General features: G+C 42.3%; 1 protein-coding gene across 9 annotated transcripts in view; it reads right to left on the minus strand.

Moving 5' to 3' along the window:
- PAK3 (p21 (RAC1) activated kinase 3) overlaps positions 1-12,103 on the minus strand; it is a 124,517-nt gene that overhangs the window by 19,413 nt on the left and 93,001 nt on the right. For 8 of the 9 annotated variants that reach the window (XM_074551485.1, XM_074551480.1, XM_074551484.1 and 5 more), the window contains 5 exons: positions 8,731-8,775; positions 7,558-7,711; positions 6,476-6,513; positions 5,124-5,255; positions 4,363-4,525 (listed from right to left, as the gene is read on the minus strand). In XM_074551485.1, coding sequence (XP_074407586.1) covers positions 4,363-4,525; positions 5,124-5,255; positions 6,476-6,513; positions 7,558-7,711; positions 8,731-8,775 — 532 coding nt within the window. The remainder of the gene's footprint in view (positions 1-4,362; positions 4,526-5,123; positions 5,256-6,475; positions 6,514-7,557; positions 7,712-8,730; positions 8,776-12,103) is intronic. The other variant, XM_074551487.1, reaches the window with a different exon arrangement.

The following is a 12,103-nucleotide window of genomic DNA, read 5'->3' on the forward strand; positions in this document are numbered from 1 at the left end:
CAAGATTCTCACTTCAAACCAGAGATTCCACCTTCCAGCAGATCCAAAGTGCAGCCCCACTGTCTGGGGCTTTGAGCCATTTGTGGTCAGCTGAGTAACAACAACAGCAACAGAGGCAGCTCCACAGCACAGATGGCCTCCATAAACACTGATTTGCTACAGTCCTTTGGGGTTACCCTGACAAGAAACTGAACACAAGGAGAAACATCCAGAACACACACAGATCAGAAAACAAGAGGCACCAATGCAAGTGTTTGTTTGCTAAAAACATTAAGGAGAGCTATAACAACTCTGCCTGTATTTTCTTGGGAATAAACACACTGTGATTCAACAAAAGGTTTACTACTTCTGAAGATTAAATGTACCTTCTATTCACTTTTTTATGAGCAGGTACCATTTTTGGAACAGGAAGAGTACTGCAAGTGCTTCCAGGAGAGGAGGAGACCATCTCAACCTTTCAGCAGTTTGCCAAAAGAATGCCTTCATGTTTGCAGTGAACAGCATCTCATTTTACCATCAAGAATGATGGGGTTTCAGAACCAGGGCCCCCATCACTGGTTTCCAGGCTAAGTTCTGAAGACATCCCTGCTCTGCACCATTTCAAGAACCACACTGCTGGTTTTCAGTGTGACACAGCCCCGTCATTCACACTGGACTCGCCCTCTCACCACCACACACACACTGTTCATGTTCTCCTGAAACCAGCAGGGTGGGTAACAAGGACAGCAGTGCTCCTGGGTGCTGGTGTGACACAGACAGCTGTCCAAAGGGATGCTGAGCCCAGCTGGTATGATGCAGAAGACAGATCAAACAAGGGCCTGCTGCCTCCCAGAAGCTCCATGCTGCAGCAGTGGGATGTCAAGCTCCACAGCATGAGCAGGAGGTTTATACCTTCTCATCTCCTATCCCTCCTTTTAGGCAGCTAGAAGGGAGCCCCAGAGTCCTCTAGTCATGTTCTTCTCTACTGAAGAGTTATTCTGTAGTGAAGACCTGCTCTAGAGAAGCAGAATGAGCATTTCTTTATGCCATGTGTTTCAGTGAGATGAAACTATGAAAAGTTAACCAGATTCTGAAGGTTTCCCAGCTTGGGTTCCCGACACACCAATCCACCTGACTCTTGCAGGTTGGCACAGCAGGGCAGGACCACTTCAGGGCACTTGAGACCATGTGGGCATCCCAGGCAGCAGGCAGGCTCACCCTGCCATCAGCCCTGGCTGGCATTCCCAGAGTACTGAGCAAGGGGAGTGAGCATGTGGGCCGAAGGAAACCTCTTCTCCTGCAGCTCCCATTAACACTCTTGCCAAGGGCTGCAAAATTGCTGTAGCAGGGAGTGAACCAGATGGTGCTGATGCCCTATCTTCTCACTGTGCTGGCAGGCAGATTCCTGGCCAGGCATCCAGTCAGATGCCCATTTGGATGCTGAAGACCTCTCTGCTCCATACAAATGGCCTGGACAGGGGGAAGAGGAGTTTGTGACTACTAAGAGGGAATGGTGCATCATCGAGTTTTGTTTTGGATGCACAGGTAAACAAACATGTGTTTGGACTTGTAATACAGGGATACAGCCAGATCAGTCAAAGGAAATAAGCTGCAGATCACTGAAGTCTTTCCTTCTAAACTCATCTTCTTAAACTATTTCTGTGATGTACATTCCAAGGTAAGTGCTTAGAAGACATTTGCATTGAGCCACCACCTCAGGCTTCACTGTTTGCATTCTATCAAGGAAACTACCAGACCAGAAAAACCAGTAATATTTATGGAATTAAGCCTTTCCATTTGTTTGAGTCTTTTGGCTCCTTCATTAGACACAGACAAAATATCCTAATTACTGCTTTTTTTCCTTTCCATCAGATTCCTGGCATCTCCAAATGTGCAAGAAGGTGTCAAGCAGGGCAAGGTTTAACTTCAGCTGTCAGTGGCATGGAGTCCACAATGGGTGACGGGGCCAGACTGTCCCACATGGGACTGGCTCACACCCTGTGGCTCACAACCCCATGAGCTCTGCAGCAGTAAATCAAACACTGCTCCAATTCTGTGCTGGGCTGGACAACAGGAAAAACTCTGAGCTGCCAGTGCCTGGCTGGGTGCTATTTTCAGCAAGTTAATGGAACGGTGTATCTACTAGAACAGATACCGCAAGTTCATGGAAGTTCATTTACTTCAGGAAAGAATACAGAGAAGGACTGAAGAAGAAAGATTTAAAAAAATTATTTTCCAAATTTGCCATTAATTTTGAAGTTCAGATTTCCAGAGTTTTTCCTCAAGACTTAAGTAGCTGCTTTTCCAGGGCAGTTGTTTGTAGCTGGTTCCCTGTACTTAAGCCAATGTACATCAAACATTACAGCATTAAAATTAACAAAGTGACAGGTACACAACTTCTGCTCAGACAAGGACTCCCTGCTCTGGACAAAAGATAAACCTATCAGCTATTTTGATGTCTTTAAGCACTTTACTTTATCAAGTCCTAAATTAAGTGGATAACAAAGCTGAATTGGGCCAGTTCTGTTTTATAGTTATCAGTGGAACATAGTCATGATTTCATTACAGACAGAATTTTATTTGATCTTATCTCAATATTACAGTCTTTACTCACTAATAAAACTCTAAAAGCTCTAAAAGAACTCAAGCTATTTCAAGCAGAAAAGAATTATGAAAGCAATTTTAGATAAAAGAGAGCAGGGGACATCTTCCTAAAAGTAGCATAGAAAGAGTTGTGAGGGAAGTAGGCAAGGTGGAGCAGTCATGCAAGTTAAAATAGAACAAGCACCACATTGCTTAAATATAATTAGTTCAAGACTCAATAAAAAAGCATCATGCCTGTTTTCAGATAGCTTCATGAAAGCACAAAAATATTTTCATTGCCCACATCACAATTTGCCCAAGGCAGACATTCAGACCTTGCTCACTTGGTAGCAAATGGTTAAGAAAGAAAAAGCATGAAAGCATGTAACATTTCAAATATGTAACTCCCCAAAACTCCAGGGCTCAGTCCCAATCTGGCATCTAAATAACAGACATACTTGAGCTCATGGATGCAGGGTACCTGTAGATCTCAGGGGGAGCAGCCTGCCTCCCTTTAGCATCAGCTGAAGAAGCAGAATTCCTCTCTCTATAAGATGACATACCTGCAGGAAACCACCTGCTCTGAAATTTATTTCACTGTGCCCTCAGCTAAAGCTATTGAATTTATCTCTTGGATACTCCCTAATGTCACTGAGATTCATGTCAGCCTGGTAAGGATGCAGGAAACTCTGCAAGCAGCTGAAATCTCACAGCTAAGGAAGGCTCCAGCCTGTGCATTCACAGCAGCCATCAGTGGCAGGGCAAGGATGACAAGAAGGCTGAGCAATGGCAACCACTGAGAAAAAGCCACACAGCACTCTATTACAAGCATTTGGCTCCATTAAAGACACATTATTGGCTCTGTGATCTGACAGAAGGAGGTGTAGATCAATCTGCTTTTTTTACTAACAATTAATGGTAGACACAGAATAACCTGGCTCTGCTCTGAACCCAACCATTTAATCTGAGAACACTGCACTGGCAGCTATCACATGCAAGAAGCAAATTCAATTGGTTGCACTGCAGAATCAGGAAGGGCTTGATGTGCTTCAGTAGAGAATGATCTGCACAGGGGTTGGAGCCAACAGTCAGGATTCTAAAAGTATTAACGGGCTGGGAATTAGCTATGAGAAAGTGCCTTGTTGTCTGAGGAATATATAGCAGATGCTTCTTCCAAAGGAGAGCTCACTGACAAAACTGTAAAATTCTTAAAAACAAACTGCAGAAGTAGGAGGAGCAACAACAATTACAAAAAGGACAGCAAGAGAATACCTGAAAAATGTGTAACTGTCCCAAGGAGAGCTCACTGAGGCTGAAGGGACCAGCTTAGTGCTGCAGTTGTCTACTGGTAAAAAATCCCACACCAGTATAAAACCTCCCACAAACAAAAACCCAAAAACCCAACAGATTTTTGCAAAGTATTTTGACTCTGATGAACCATGAGAAGTTAGGAGCCTAGAGAGAAATCAGGAACCCAAATATTCTGTTTCACTTGGCCATTAGTACACAGGAGTTCCCTATGTCATTCACTAGGTCACAGCCCTTTGCTCAACCACAAACAATCTCAGCTTTTGCCTTAAGCACAGAAGGAAGCTCAGGCAAACCCAACCCAGTTCCAGCTGCCCTCAGAGGCAGCAGGAATACCCCAAGTGTTCTCTTGCTGCCTCAAAGCACAACAGTTTCTGTAAGGAGTTGTAAATGACTCTGTGACACTAAATTGCAAGAAACATTTGGTACAGCTAATGCTGACACATGCAGCAAATACACTGCTCTGGCAGACCCAAAAAACCCAATACATACTCAGTTTCTCTAGGATCTCCTCATCTGTCATCTTGGACTTTTTTCTCTGCCGGTCTGTGTTTCTGTACAGGGTGTTTGTGTTGGAGTTTTCAGGCTGGGGAGTGGTGGCTTCTTTAGCTGGTGCTGGTGCAGCGGCAGGTTCAATAACAGAGCGGGTGTAGATCTGTGACAAGAAATTATTTTGTGTCAGAAAAGTGGCTGGCAGAGATCCCCCTGAGATCATATTCCAAGTACAAACCCTTAGGAAGATCAGGTCAGCCACACCCAGTAAAACTGGTTTTGCTGTCCACTTCTCAAACTGAACAAGCAAAAATGAAAGGTTACAAATTCATGGCCAGTTTCATGTTCAATTTTCATGGATTTGCTGATATAGTCCATGGAGAGGGGCAGGTACCTCCAGAGGCCAGTGTGTCCTATGTACTTGCCAGGATATGAACTGCATCTTTGAACTGCTATCACTGCTGACAGGGAGCCTGCACAGCTGCACAAAGTGGCTCATTTTCACACCTGTAGCATTAAAGGACATTAAAGTACCTCTTACCTGATATAAAAAGAAAGCCATGGCCCTCACCAGAATCCCAGAAACTGACATGAGAATGTGACAGTTCAAACCTGAATTTCCCAGTGTCAGTGGCTGGAGTGAAGCTCTGTGTCATGGCAGGAATTCCACCCAAGCACCTTCAGGCCCTTCAGTGCTGTCTGATCACAAACTTGCAGCTCTGCACTGCACCAAACACAGAGCTAACAAAGCTGGCACTTACTGATTTTGTGTGTTCAGGTCGTGGGGCGATAACGGGCGGAGGTTCATTGTCATCCTCCTCCTCTTCATCATCTTCATCCTCTTCTTCAGACACAGAGGGAGCCAGAGGAGGTTCTGATGCTGTTTTTGTGCTCTGTGGACGGACAGTACAGTGAGTGGCAGTCTCTATCCTGGCACTTTGAAGCTCTGACAGCTACCTACACCCTCAGTCTTCCCAGACATCAGAGGCCAATCTAGACACGCACTTGCTCCTATGGGCCTAAGTTAAACCCAGCACAACACTTAAAGGAATAGATGCACTGAACTCCCCCAGTCCCACTTGCTGCTCAGAGGCAGGGGGTTATATCATCTCATCCCAAATTTTCTGGTGAAACAAAAAAATGAAAATGCACCTTCTGAAGTTTTTACTAACTGCTTTAAAGCTGGCTACAACAGACCACTTGGAGAACTGACGCAAATCAAAGGCACCATTCAACATATTCACAACTGACTATGACTCTCTTTAAAATGCCATCCCTTGGGTCCAGTAGAAATAGCAGTAAGGGAAGCCCACAGCAAACAGGGAGAGCTGAGTTGGTAATTTTGGAAAGCTGTCATTCTGACTGTCTCACTACTGCCTCTGTCTGCTAGACAAAAATACTACAGCATCTGCCAAGGTGTCCATATCCACTGGAAAAGCTACTGGGAAGGGTTCCTCTGCTCTGGTGAACACCACACTTCCTCTGAGAAGTGTGTTTTGTTAAAGATAAGGGAAGTGGCATTGATTGAAAACCTTAAGTGTGAATATTCAAAGATGATTTTCATTTCATTACACACAGTTGGCTGTGTAATCACAAACCTCACATGAAGCTGCTTAACACTTTAAAATAAAAGCCAAATCTCCATTCAGTCACTTGCTATTTAATTCACTAACAATAACCCTAATAAATTTGGTCATTATTAATGTGTATGTCACTCCTACATCTCTGGGATTGCTATTGCTATCCAGTATTAATTAGAGTGGATGGTTATTTAAAACTTTCCTTCAATGGGTCTAGTGAGTTACATATCAATTATAACCTTATTTATATTCAGTTATATGTCCAGATGTACTAAGGAGAAATCATGAAACTTGACAGAAATGGCATTTTAAATTTCTAAAACTAAATTAAAATTGGCTCATTAGGTGGTGCTGCATATTGTTGTGAATGATAGACACCATGGCTAAAACCAGCAATCTTCTGTCTGCTAAACCAGACTTTCACCTTTTTAAAAAGACCTCAAATAGAAAATCATAAATCAGCCAGGGAAAGCTCATGGCTTGTTCCACAATTCTTAAACATGAAGAACATCAAAGGTTACTTTCCCACTCACCGAGGGATGGGCTTCTATGTATCCATGGGCGCTTTTATCTGCAATGAGCAAAGGAGAATGAACCAGATGCTGCTAAGAAAAAACCATGCCTGTTTTGGGGAATCCCACAGAACAAGTCAACCCAAATAGAGATTGTTTTTCTTCCACACCACCCCTTCAGGAGCAACACCAAGGAAGAGAACAGGACAAAATTCCAGACTGTCTATTTCTGGCCTGTTTGCTAGTAAATAAAGTAAATAGAAATTTGGTCACGAAAAAGCAAATTGTTCTTTAACTGTCAATGCTTCTGTTCCACCCAAGACCTAATGCAGCTTTCTCTCTTTTTTTTCTCCTTTTCTTCCTGTGGTCTTTTTTTTTTTTAAATTAACTGCATGCATTCATTCTCGTTAGCTTGCTGACAACATTTCCACAGAAAAGCTTCCTCAAAACTCTTCTTAGCCACAGCAGCTCTATTCTGACAAAGCATGAGAACAGCTCCTGGGTTCAGGAGAACACATGAACTGTTATGAAGTCTGTATTTCCTCACAAAGGGAATTGCTATTTTAGCACACAGTAAGCATCAAATTAGCCAAACACTTTAATTATGAAATTTGGGTAAAAAAGATGCTTTTCTCAATCCTGGAGATAAGTGCACAGTTTTCAGAAAGACTTCTGAGAAGTTTCTGCATTTTGGAAGTTGTCTCGGTTGAACCTTCAGATTGAGGAAATGACAGACTCCACTGCCACATGCCATCCTGTGGAGGAAAGGGAACCCCAGCAGGTGACACTCCAAATGCTGTCTGCACCCTGCTGGCTACTGACACCCCCTTTTTTAGCTGAAGCTATCAACAGGCACTCTACCAAACTAATGCCATCCTAATGGCATTTTTTTAACAAAATCTTGGTTAGTTCTAAAACCCTGCAACAATGCAAGGTCACCATTTTAATAATGTTTGGGGGTGGGGAAAGGAGAAATGGAATTAATTTCTGGAGTATTCCACAATGAAGAATTGGTTCAGGTTGCCTCCTGACAACTTGAATGTTGGATTTTGCTCTGACTCATTTTGGAGCCTGACCTCCCCTGTCGGGAGACATCAACTTACCTCCTGATGTAAAGCTCATGTATTTCTGGTTGTTAACTGTTTCTTTTGAATCATAAAATTTGAGAACATCTAGAACAGCCTGTGGGTTCTTCTTCTGCTCCAGTTTTGTTATGTTGGAGGTCTGTAGTAGCCTGGCCCACTGCTCTGGAATGCCCTGTAGATGTCGAGTGGAAACAAAGTGGGTTTAGAGTATTTAAAATCTGCAGCCTCACAGATCTTTACCAAGATCCCATGCTTGCTGTAAGATTACTTGCAGAAATTTTGATTGACACCTTACAATTAAAATTAGATGCAATCATTTCTTCTCTATCAAAAATCTAGCTAAAACCAGGACCCAACTTCATAAAAATAAAGTAATGACTGTGAAAGGAAAAAAAGGGGATGAAACTTCTCTGGAAATCAACTCTGCTCTTCCATGGAATAATGATTTAAGGCTTAAGCTTGTTTGCCTGGTGATTCAGGGCAGACATAACAAGACTATTATATATTGGTGCACAACACAGTGTTTTTTATGAGCTTTACACTGGACTTTTCATGCTTAGGAGTGCAAACACATTTTGCTGAAATGATCACTGCTGTCTGATTCAAAGGTAAACCCCACCCTGATCCAACTAATTTTCAGTACACCAGGGAACACTGCAGGGTAAAGAATCTGCCTTTCAGCTCTCAAAATCATGACACTGAGGTATACCACAGCTGCAAAGGATGTCTCTAGATTCTCTACTGCAAACATACAGAAACCAGGGATTCATAATACAGGCTGAGAGTTCATCCAAAGCTTTGGATGAATTCTTGGACATTTTATGGGTGAGGTGGAATTTGAAAATCTATCCAATTACTAAAAGCCCCAGCTCTACACTGAAATTCTATTGATGAGAACTTGCTTCAGTTATCCAGGACAATTCTGGCATGTCATTTCCCCCTTTACTGCACAGCTGACATTGACCAGCGAATTGCAGGGCTCACTGAAGGAAAAACGTGCCACCCCAATCTACTTCCATACAGCTTCTTCTCAGAAATTGCCCACAAAACAATGTGTGACATGGGCCTCCAACGTTTAGGATTGATGAAAAAAAAGTGGGAAAAGCCAAGCAACAAATCTACTGCACACACATCAACCTGCTGCTGCAGTGCTATGACATCTCAAAGAAGCATTTGGGGCCTGTGACGCACCTCTGGGAGCTTCCCTGGGCACATCTGTGAGCCATAGAGATCTGGCTGTAATGGACGTAAATAAAGAAAGAAAAGAAAGTTAAAACAGAATGTGGGAAAACTCAGAAGGCGGTGGGAGGAGGAAACCAATGGGCCAGAATGGGCAAGTCCCATCTCAAATGGGAATTACAAAGTGGATACCAAATAGATCAGGTGGTAGACAGGCTATAGGAAGGCAGATTTAGGGAAATAGAAAAATCACAACTGTTCCAAAGTTTGGAAGCATCATTCCCCCTCCTTTTGCTTCTAAACAGTTTTTCTCTCCTCATAAAAATACATTCCTGAGAATTAATGGCAGTTGACTAGAAAAATTACATGTGCTTTCCCCAGTCAATTCAAAACTAAACAAAAAAAAAAAAAAAAAAAAAAAAAAAGAGAAGGATCTGGGCTTTTGCTGTTTGACTAGTTTTGAAGCCAGATTACCATTTTTGAATGGCTCTATAAAACTTTTTTCCAGGCTTGGGCGTTCTCCAGCCCTGAGATCACCATTTGACCAGCAAAGAGAGCAGATGGTCAAAGTCAGATTGTGAAATCTGGGAGGCTGTGAATTGCCACAACACAAACATTCTGTGTGTGTCAGACTGAAAATCAGGACAATTGCAAAGAAATGCTTGATTAGATTAGGAACGTGCAACTTCTTTGGATCTACAGCCACAACTTTTCCCACTTACAAATGTCATAATCTAGAAGCTTTAAAAGTTTGGTGGGTAACCACATTTTCTTCTAGGCTGGGGATGAGAAAATAGTTTCAAACATGCATGCCTTACAAAAAAACACACCTCAAAGGCCTGCTAACCACACTGCCCTTCATTCAGAAAATGCAAATCCTTTTTCAAATAAAGGAACATAGAGCTCTAGCAACATGCTCCCACCCAACAGTTCCAACCAATTTTATTCTCTGCTTTAAAAGCCCTATTTCTTAGCAAATGTGGTTGCTCCAAGCACAGTGAAATGGAGATGTAATATATTTTCATGATGGACAACACAGGTTGGTGCAGAAGCCTGAAAGCCAGAACTCAGGAGTCCATGCAACTGTGCATTAGGATGCATCTAACAGCAATCAGGAGATGCAGCTGGGACAATGGTTTGGTGTCAGAAAATGGCCCAATGCATTGCATATAACCAGGAGAGCAGGCACTACTGGCATGACAGCTGCAGTAATTCAAAACAAAAAAACCCTGTACGTTTGCACATTGACTGGATGCTCCCATGGCACTTCCAAACTTTTGAAAGAGGCAGACAGTGGGAATATCAGAACATGGAATGGGCTAGTGGCAGTCCCTTTGCAGGATGTACTAACCACATGACTACCCAGCTGATACACAGGTTCCATCCAGGTTGGGACAAACCAAACATGCCTAATGTACTGTGTAATGCAATGCCTGCATCTGGGGTTAGTTGGCACCAATGTCTAGTTCCTAATGGTGCAAAAATTCCCTTCCTTTGACTGATGCTGGACTCCACTGAGGACTACAGTATTAAGCCTTGTGCTGGCAAGCTGTGCATGGGAAGTCTCCTGTCCCTTTGGTTAGTTTTGAATTGGTTACAGCTTTCTCAGACTGCAGCACTGCACTTCCACACTTCAGTAACATGTGTAACTGCAAACCAGCAGACATCTCACATCCACTGTTGAAAGGGAAGAAGGTATTTATAAAGAAACTGTGCTACAGCAACAAAGCTGGACATATTTTGCCATGTAGAATTGATTTGCTTTGTGTTGGTGGCATCTGACAGCGAGAAAACCCAAAAGGTCTCTGATGCTAGAGACTGTTTTGAAACACTGGTAGATAATAACAACATTCAAAATTATCCAAACCTTGATCCTGAAACACAGACAGTGAGTGCTTGTGCTTAAAACTGAAGTGTGTTAAGCCTGATGTCTCTCCTTTCTGTTTCAGCTGGCAGGGACATGAACTAACCAGGACCCTGACCACTTGTCAGATTGTCAGAGAAAATGAGTGTGACCCATTGTGTTTGCCTGGAGTCAGAAGGAAAGTCTCAAACACAGGATAGAAATAAATGTAGAAGGCTGAAAGGAAGAGCAGATATAGAATAAGAACAGCTGAATGTCCAGTGGGAAGAAAAAGGAAAGTGGGAAGGTGAAGACAGACAAGAAGTGATGTAAACACAAAAAGGAGAGAAACAAAAGCATAAAGTAACATAATATGATATGAGGATAAGGAGAATGGCATTGAAGATTAATCTGAACAATAAAGTGGCTAAAGGGAAAGAAAGAAAGGGAAAAAAAGGAAAAATCAGGATAGACAGCAGGGAAAACACAATTTTAAAAGCTTTATGCAAAGCTTCTGATCAAAAATGACCACATCTAGGCTTCTTAAACATGCATTTAGTCAAGCCCTAGGGTTTGGCACTGAATAAAATTTGAAGATTTTATGACATCTATTTTAAAACTCCTAATTAACTAGTCCACTTATTTTAAATGTAGCTGTATTTCCTAATTACTAAGGATAATTTAATTTCACTACTCTTTTGAAGACATGCTGTAATTAAATGTGTCTTTTTTTCTTCTACTGTTATTCCTATTGTTGCAATTGCTACTGTAGGACACAGAAAGTTTCCAGCTTTCTGAAATGTCTTTGTGAAACAAAAGTAGCAAACAAAGTAGAAAATCATGAATAAACCACATTTAGGGCTCAAATTCTGAAAATTAGCTATCCTTTGTCCCGGCAAATGATTTGTCCCATCCTACTTGGTGTATGCAGCCAGTCAGCACCAGCAGAGTCCACAATGGTGATTACTCAGTCTGACCACTCAGCTCATGGGGCACCACTGGTGGCAGCAGAGATGCTAACGCTCCCTCTCACCTCCACAATTTAACAAAAGGTAAGCTCACTGCCATCTCAGCTTCAAGGAACAATCGTTTCAGTACCCTACTAGTAATCAGAGAAAAAAGGCTCTGAAGCCCCCTGCACACTTCAAAGAGCTTCCATCAGATTCGTTTTTCCCAATATTTTGTTGATATTCAAGAAGCAAAAGCTGACAGCTATTTCATTAATACATAAAGGGTAGAAACACTGATCATCTAGTGTATAAACATATTTTGAAGGATACTAAATTAAAATGAATGGACTTCCACAACGCTGCAGCTTTCTGAGTGTTTCCAAGTGTTACCTGCAGAGAGCTGGACTTTGCACTTGAGGCTGGTTGTCTACTATGCATGTAGGGGGGTGCTTTTTATATTTTCCCAAAGACACTGAATAACCAACCCTTGTAGCAGCTTGGGGGACTGGTAAAAGCATACACCTACATTCTTCCTAATTTTCATTTCCCACAGACACTCTGCTGACAATTCTTGGAGAAAAAAAGAAAAAGG

This window comes from Zonotrichia albicollis, chromosome 14 (genome assembly GCF_047830755.1).
Source record: "Zonotrichia albicollis isolate bZonAlb1 chromosome 14, bZonAlb1.hap1, whole genome shotgun sequence".
In the NCBI taxonomy this organism is placed as follows: domain Eukaryota; kingdom Metazoa; phylum Chordata; class Aves; order Passeriformes; family Passerellidae; genus Zonotrichia; species Zonotrichia albicollis.